We start from the raw sequence: 7400 nt of genomic DNA, 5'->3' as shown, positions 1-7400 counted from the left end.
CTATTCCTGTAAATGTGCTAAAGAATCAATCAGGAGGTTAATTCTCGCACGCAAAGAAATATTTTAATTGATTCTGAGATTCTCTTTCTCTTCTCTGAACAGCACAGAACATGTAACAAAATAATGTGAAAAAATGATTTCCCTCGCAAAGCATCTAATATGTAATCTTATTCCTTTTTTTTTATAATTTACATCTCCTCTTCATTTTTTGAAGATCTATTATGTCGCAAAAAAACTTTCGGGACACCCTGTATATGTATATAATATATAAAACAATTAAACCTGAAAATCACAAAAAGAGCAAAATATAGAAAATAAAAAGAAATCATAATGAAAAAAAATAAACATTCATGAAAAAAGAGAGAAGTAAAAAAAGAAATGAAAAAAGAAATGAAATGAACAATATTAAGCAATGACGCAAATAATCTATATTTCTAAAATAAACTTCTGATTTAAAGTAAGAATTTGTAAAATTGTAAATCTTGAAGAATTTTGATTATATTACTTTTTGCGCCTAATGCTTTACTTCGTATACATATAGTTTATAAGAATTTAAATTTTTGCGGCTGAAAGTATATTTTAAATAAATTTTGTCGTGTTGATAAAATAACGCTCTCAATTATCGACGTCAGGAAACTTATCAACCATTATAATCAATTGTATTTGTTGGTAATTTTGCAGAGTTAATTTTTAACCTATTTATTTAAAAATGGGCGCCAGTGATACGTGTATGAAGAATCTTTTGTCCAAAATTTATTCAAGAACTCTTTAAAAAAATTTTCACTGAACGTAAAACAATCCTAACTAGATTATCAATTTACGAGATTGAATTTTGTTCCTAGATCGTGCTTTATATGTTTGCATCTAAGAATAGATGCTGAAAGCTATTTTTACTTCCTATTAATTAATAATTGATATCAAACAACATGTGTACGCCAGCAAAAATTAGAAAATTAGATGAAGTCGTGGTAAATAGAATCGCAGCTGGAGAAATAATCCAAAGACCAGCAAATGCGTTAAAGGAATTAATAGAGAATAGGTTAGTTTTTGAAAATTATCATCTACATGAACATTCACAAGAAATTCACTCTTATGTTGCAGTTTGGATGCTAAAGCAACAAACATACAAATCACTGCGAAAGAAGGAGGTTTAAAGCTACTACAGGTACATAATAGAACTTCAATTATTAACATATTTTAATTAAACACATCTAAATTATATTCATATGTATCTCTAACTTAATTTATAACTTCAGATACAGGATAATGGTACTGGTATCCGAAAAGAAGATATGGAGATTGTGTGTGAAAGATTTACCACAAGCAAGTTGCAAAAATTCGAAGATCTCGGTGCTCTTACGACATTTGGATTTCGAGGAGAAGCTCTGGCCAGTATTAGTCACATAGCTCTTCTTACTATCACAACAAAAACGGCAGATGAAAAATGCGCCTACAAGTATGTATATTTCATTAACAATGTAATACTTATTTTCATACGGAGAAAGAAAGATTAGTTAATGTACTTGGTGTATATATTATTACAGAGCATCATATATTAACAGCAAGCTAAAAGCCCCTCCAGTGCCTTGTGCTGGAAATCAAGGCACTGTAATAACAATAGAAAATCTATTCTATAATGTGGCAACTCGTAGAAAGGCTTTATCAAATCCATCGGAGGAATTTACCAAAATTACAGAAGTAGTTATGAGATATGCTGTACATAATTCAGCAATAGGATTTACTTTAAAAAAACATGGCGAGCCGAGTTCACAAGTAAGATGAATCATTTTGTATACAATATACAACATGCAGTAGACGCATGATCTAAAAAATACATTTAAAAATAGAATATTTGAAAGCATGTATTGTTCAATACAATTTCAGGTTCGAACACCATACAATTCCACCAAACAGAATAACATAAGGATATTGTATGGCAATCCTGTTGCTCGTGAACTATTAGAAGTTGAGCTTGACGACAAGGATTATAAATTTAAGATGCACGGTTTAGTGACAAATCCAAATTATACAAATAAGCGAATGGTGATGTTGCTATTTATCAACAATCGATTGGTCGATTCTGCTTGTAAGTTTAACGTTGCATATTCAATTTTTATTTATTCTAATTTCTTGTCAAAATTTTAATGTTTATGAACATTTATTTGCAGCAATTCGTAAAATGTTAGAAGACGTATACTCTGTATATCTCCCGAAAAAAGCTCATCCATGGTGTTACATATCTTTGGATATTAATCCACAGAATATTGATGTTAATGTACATCCGACAAAACATGAAGTTCGATTTCTTCACGAAGATGCAATAATTGAAAGAATAAAATTTGCGTTAGATGAAAGATTGACTGGCAACAGCGCGTCTAGAACGTTTTACTTACAAGCCAGATTACCGAAAGCAGACATTACTAAAGAAGTTCTAGAAGAAGTGTTACCTGAGTATAACAAAGGAAATTCAGATAAATTAAAAAAGATTCATGCTAGGGAGATGATTAGGACAGATTCGTCTGATCAAAAACTTGACAAGTTTAATTTTACCATACATTTCGAACAACGTAAGAGTGACAATAATACTCTAACAAAAGAATTAACACATAATGATCCTAAGCCCCTTAATTCTGAAAGTTTAGAAGAAAGTGTACCTAATGTTATTATGAAAAATCCATGTGCTGATAATAAATGTCAAGAGAAAAACTCGAATTTAAATATCGCAGAACATAATTGTACATTATCTACCGAAAAGATTCTAACGGATAATAATTTAACACGAGATTTGGATTGGAGTGGTATATTAGATACCAAATCTTCGTTGGACTCGCAAAACACTTGCAATCCACATAACTCTGCACAACAAGATAAATTGGAAAAAGTCTGCCCAGAGAATCTCACGTTTGACATCTCAGAATTTCTACGAGATTCAGATGAGGAAATAGATGATCCTAAAGATAAGCCTGTAGATGCTATAGCTGATAGGGCTCGTAAACAAGTGTATCAGTATTTTGGAAATAGGGACATCATCGAGAATGCAAAGAAAAATTCGGAAAAAGAAAAAGAACAAACATTGAATATAGACAATAATCAGAAAGAAGGTGAAAGTTCAATATGTAATGTAAGTCAATCTGAAAGATCCGCTGAGACAAATACTTCTGCTGATGAATCTTCGAAATTTACACAGCAATTTAAATCATATTCTGTGAATAACTTTAAACACGAAGTAAAATTAACTAGTATCCTGAAATTACGTAAGGATGTTGAAGATGAATGTCACGAAGGATTACGAGACATTCTAGCTAATTTAACATTTGTTGGCTGCATCGATCAAACTTCGGCTTTGATACAGAGTGGAGTGAATTTATATATATGCAATACTAGAAAATTAACGTAAGTAATTTTTATTATTTTGCATAATAAAAATTTATTCATATCTTAAGATGTAATATTTTTTTCAGGGAGGAGCTTTTTTATGAAATCATGCTTTATGATTTTGCAAACTTTGGCATTATCAAATTTTCAGTACGTATTTCAGGTACAACAAATTAAATTTATTTTATAGCCATTTATAACATTGCAGGCGTGAATTTATTTTTTAGGAACGAATATCATTGTTCGATTTGGCAATGATTGCTTTAGATTCGGGAGAAACTGGATGGACAGAGGAGGACGGACCAAAGGAAGAATTAGCAGCGAGAGTGAAGGAGTTACTTTTAGAAAAGGCAGACATGATGAACGAATATTTTTCGATTGTTATGGATAAAGTAGGAAATTTGAGATCGTTGCCTGTATTATTAGGTAAATATAATGTAACATCGAATACTGTTACATTATCAGAATAAATTGCACGTATGCTAATAATATTTTAGATAAATATTTTCCATACGAAGCGGAAATTCCATTATATATAATGCGACTAGCAACGGAAGTTGACTGGAGAAAGGAACAATTATGTTTTCAAAATATTTGCCGGGAAACGGCAAAATTTTACAGTTACATCAGTCCGAAGCATCAGACACATGACTGGAAATATGTAACTGAACATGTTTTGTATCCGGCAATTAAAGAAAGTTTACTTCCACCGAAACACTTCGCTCACGATTCAACGATATTACAAATAGCCAGTTTACCGGACTTGTACAAAGTATTTGAGAGATGTTAAATTATGAATATATAAAAATGTATCATACTTTTTCTTATACGAGGATCGATTCACAAACTCAAATTTGATAGCAAGTGTTTAATATTATATAGATTTGTACAGTTATGATCTATCATATTCTTATGATATTGGTTTTTTTATGTCAAGATATGTTACAAACTGAAGATGAATATATATCATTATTTTTGTCTACATTTATCTAGTTTTTTTTATAAGCTCCTTGTAAAATTAAATTGTGTATGCGTAATGGAAAACATATATATTTTTAAAAAAAAATTTCTATATATATATAGATAGATATAGTAACGCTACAAATCTTTACATAAAAGTAGCATATATATATTTTTTTGCTACTTTTATACTTTATATTAACAGATTGGTTCCTATTTTATATTTTAAATAAAAATTTAAAAGGAAATTACAATGTACATCAATATTTTATACTGAACTTTGTAGGATTTTACAATTTATAAAATGGATCTACCTTTACATTAGTTATCCCTTAGCAACACCTACTAATGCTGGTCTCACTATTCTTTCATGCAATTTGTATCCTACTTTCGATACAACTACAATTGTACCAGGGTTCTTACCCTCAACTTCCTGAAAATGATATTCGTTATTCACAAAAGTTATCATTTTATATCTTTATTTATTATATGAATCTTACTTGTTGAAATAATGCTTCATGTTCATTAGGATCGAACTTTTCATTTACTGGATTCAGTGAAACTAGGCCGTGTTTCTTGAAAACCTAAATTAAAGAAAAAAAAATTTAATATCCTCATTTGAAGTCATATTATTTGTTTTTTCATTAAAATGAAGATATATCTTACTTTATGTAACTGAGCTTCTGTCATGACTAAACCTTCATATAAACTTTTCAAATGTGGATTTTGCTCTGTTATCTCATCCTTTGGTACACTTTCAGTAGCTTTTCCTAATATGTCGGCTACATCTAAAAGATCCTTGCAGAAGCCTTGAATACCAAAAAGCTTAGCATCGTTAATCTGCTTGGTGAGTCTGATTCTGATATTTTCTCCTTCTGCCAATGCTCTCTTATATTTATCTTCCAATGTGTCTTTAGACTCCTTAAGTTCACCTAACTCTTTGTTGATAAGCTCCAGTTCAGTTTTCAGTTTCTTTTCATTCTCTGTTGCCTCTGACATAGGAGGTACATCAGTAGCATCTGGTTTCTTCTCTTCCGTTATTGTGCCAAAATATTGCCTTTGCCAAGAAAACGTAGAAGATGGCAACCTGTAATTTTACATTTATTTATATAAATATATTTTTATCATATATACATATATATAACATATATACAAGAGATATATTTAAATAATAATAAATAACAAGGTAAAAATTATTCCAGATAATTAAACTATTTAAGAATCACAATTAAAATATTATTTATAAAAGATTTTTAAGAAACCTTATTTCATTGTCTTAAAAATAAAAGTGTTATTTGTGTAATATATAATATATTACAAATAAAATATATTTATCACAAAAACATATCATCTATAATCTCTCATAATCACACAATATCTTTAAGTTGTTTACTAATATTTCTATAAATAAGAAAAACACTTAGTATTGTCTATATATGTATATAAAAATAAAATTTTAATGATTTGTTAGACTTAGAAAAATTTCAAGAGATTCTGGATCTTCACACTTTTACGTATAGAACAACAGATAAATTGTTTATATTAAATAGCAAACCCTTCGCGTCATGAGAAAGTTAAATAGCAAAAATTAATTAGCATTAATATTAATTCATGAGAATTATGCTCCCTTATGAACAAGAAACAAAACAGAATAATATACGGTTAACCTCAATGTACCGACTCGACATGTGACTCAGCAACGAGCACGTTTGATCGCGATCCGCGTTAGAGAAAAAAAAAATGACAATTTACCTGCATAAGCCACTTTTATTTATTTGAAAGAAATTATCGACCATTACGCGATTAAACCGAAATACCGCCGGTACGACGATCGATGCCATGATTCGATTGTGGCTGAAAACGAGAGCCCAATTCCTGAATCGGAGGAATAAATGATGAAATCAGATGAAACGTAGCAATCAGACAACACAAACAATCACGATCGCAGAATGTTGCGAAATATAAAGATGTCGCAAGTGTCGCAACTAACTTCACGACCGATCAGATCTTTTCAAATCTCGTTTCAAAATTGTCTATTGTTTAATATTCGTAAGCAGGTATTTATAATCCGATTTTAATATCAGATTTAAAATAATCTTAAATATGTATGATAAGATTAAAGTTCCACAGATGTAAAATTAACTTCAATCTCGATTTAATTTACTGCTGTTTTCTTTGTTAAATTCTAAGAATTTTTAAAATTAGAATCCTTAGAATTAAATAAAGATATAAGTTAAACCGAGACTAAAGTTAATTTTACATTTATAAAACCGGGCCTAATAAATTATGCAGATTGTCACGCAAAATCTACGGCGGGAAGAAACGAAAGAGACAAGTGTTTGAGCGATGAACAAATCGACCAATCACAGCCACGAATTCACGATTATCCCCGAGCCGAATTGGTACGTGATTCTACAATGGAATTTGTTCCTTTTAGCTGAACTTCTTGCACCGTTTACTTTTCCTCTTTTTCTCCCAACATTGGAGGGAACGAGAAAAAAGGAAGAAAAATGAAACGTAGACGATTGATATAAAACGAACAGACCCATATGATTCTACACGAAGAATCTGAAAGTTTCTCGATACGACGTCGAGGAAATCGATTCTGTATCTTGAAATGAGGTGAAAATGACAAAAGTGAACGAATTTATTAGAATACTGATAATTTCATTGGTCAATACCTAGTAAGAGGCTCCGCACAATAAAAAAGGAACAGAGAATAGAGAACAGAGAATTATATTTATAGTTAGGTCTTATATTTAAGGCTTCCTTAAATTAATCTTTAGATACTCTACGAATTATTTCATTGGCTGCCGAGCATCTAAAGATAAATTTAAGGAAGCCTTAAGTACAAGGACTGACTATGAATACGGGCATAAAAATTTTAACCTATCAGAAATCATGTATTGTGGAATACGCAATTTCTGATAGGTTGAAATTCTTATTCTCTGTTCTCTGTTCCTTTTATTGTGTGAAGCCCCTAAATTTGCTTACTTTTGTAATTTTCACCTTGTTTGAAGATACAGGATCGAGGACCTTCTACCGCGTGCTCAAAGGTGTACACT

The 7400-nt window shown here is 30.5% G+C and overlaps 2 protein-coding genes across 2 annotated transcripts; one reads left to right on the top strand and one right to left on the bottom strand.

Moving 5' to 3' along the window:
* The first annotated feature begins 677 nt into the window (after window positions 1-677).
* On the top strand, window positions 678-4359 carry Mlh1 (DNA mismatch repair ATPase Mlh1). Its single transcript, XM_011061924.2, has 9 exons — window positions 678-1039; window positions 1102-1165; window positions 1257-1456; window positions 1545-1773; window positions 1885-2086; window positions 2169-3393; window positions 3462-3525; window positions 3603-3801; window positions 3873-4359. Exons 1-9 carry the CDS (start codon window positions 927-929, stop codon window positions 4163-4165), a joined length of 2589 nt encoding a protein of 862 aa, XP_011060226.1. The 5' UTR covers window positions 678-926; the 3' UTR covers window positions 4166-4359.
* Window positions 4229-6316, bottom strand: Roe1 (grpE protein homolog, mitochondrial Roe1). Its single transcript, XM_011061923.2, has 4 exons — window positions 6088-6316; window positions 5002-5422; window positions 4836-4919; window positions 4229-4768 (listed from the first exon to the last, which is right to left on the bottom strand). Exons 1-4 carry the CDS (start codon window positions 6174-6176, stop codon window positions 4661-4663), a joined length of 702 nt encoding a protein of 233 aa, XP_011060225.1. The 5' UTR covers window positions 6177-6316; the 3' UTR covers window positions 4229-4660.
* Between the last annotated feature and the right edge of the window lie 1084 nt (window positions 6317-7400).

The sequence above is a fragment of the Acromyrmex echinatior genome, chromosome 5 (genome assembly GCF_024713525.1).
Source record: "Acromyrmex echinatior isolate Ae372 chromosome 5, ASM2471352v2, whole genome shotgun sequence".
NCBI lineage: Eukaryota > Metazoa > Arthropoda > Insecta > Hymenoptera > Formicidae > Acromyrmex > Acromyrmex echinatior.
Note: the sequence above shows the minus strand (reverse complement) of the source record. Positions and strands in the feature narration are given on the sequence as shown.

Bases quoted from the DNA above. Each gene is read 5' to 3' on its own strand.
- Mlh1 (XM_011061924.2), top strand. From the start codon at position 927: ATGTGTACGCCAGCAAAAATTAGAAAATTAGATGAAGTCGTGGTAAAT. The intron at 2,087-2,168 runs GTAAGTTTAACG...ATTTATTTGCAG, and splicing joins TCGATTGGTCGATTCTGCTT to CAATTCGTAAAATGTTAGAA. The intron at 3,802-3,872 runs GTAAATATAATG...ATAATATTTTAG, and splicing joins ATCGTTGCCTGTATTATTAG to ATAAATATTTTCCATACGAA.
- Roe1 (XM_011061923.2), bottom strand. From the start codon at position 6,176: ATGGCATCGATCGTCGTACCGGCGGTATTTCGGTTTAATCGCGTAATG. The intron at 4,920-5,001 runs GTAAGATATATC...TCTTTAATTTAG, and splicing joins CAGAAGCTCAGTTACATAAA to GTTTTCAAGAAACACGGCCT. The intron at 4,769-4,835 runs GTAAGATTCATA...TATCATTTTCAG, and splicing joins ATGAAGCATTATTTCAACAA to GAAGTTGAGGGTAAGAACCC.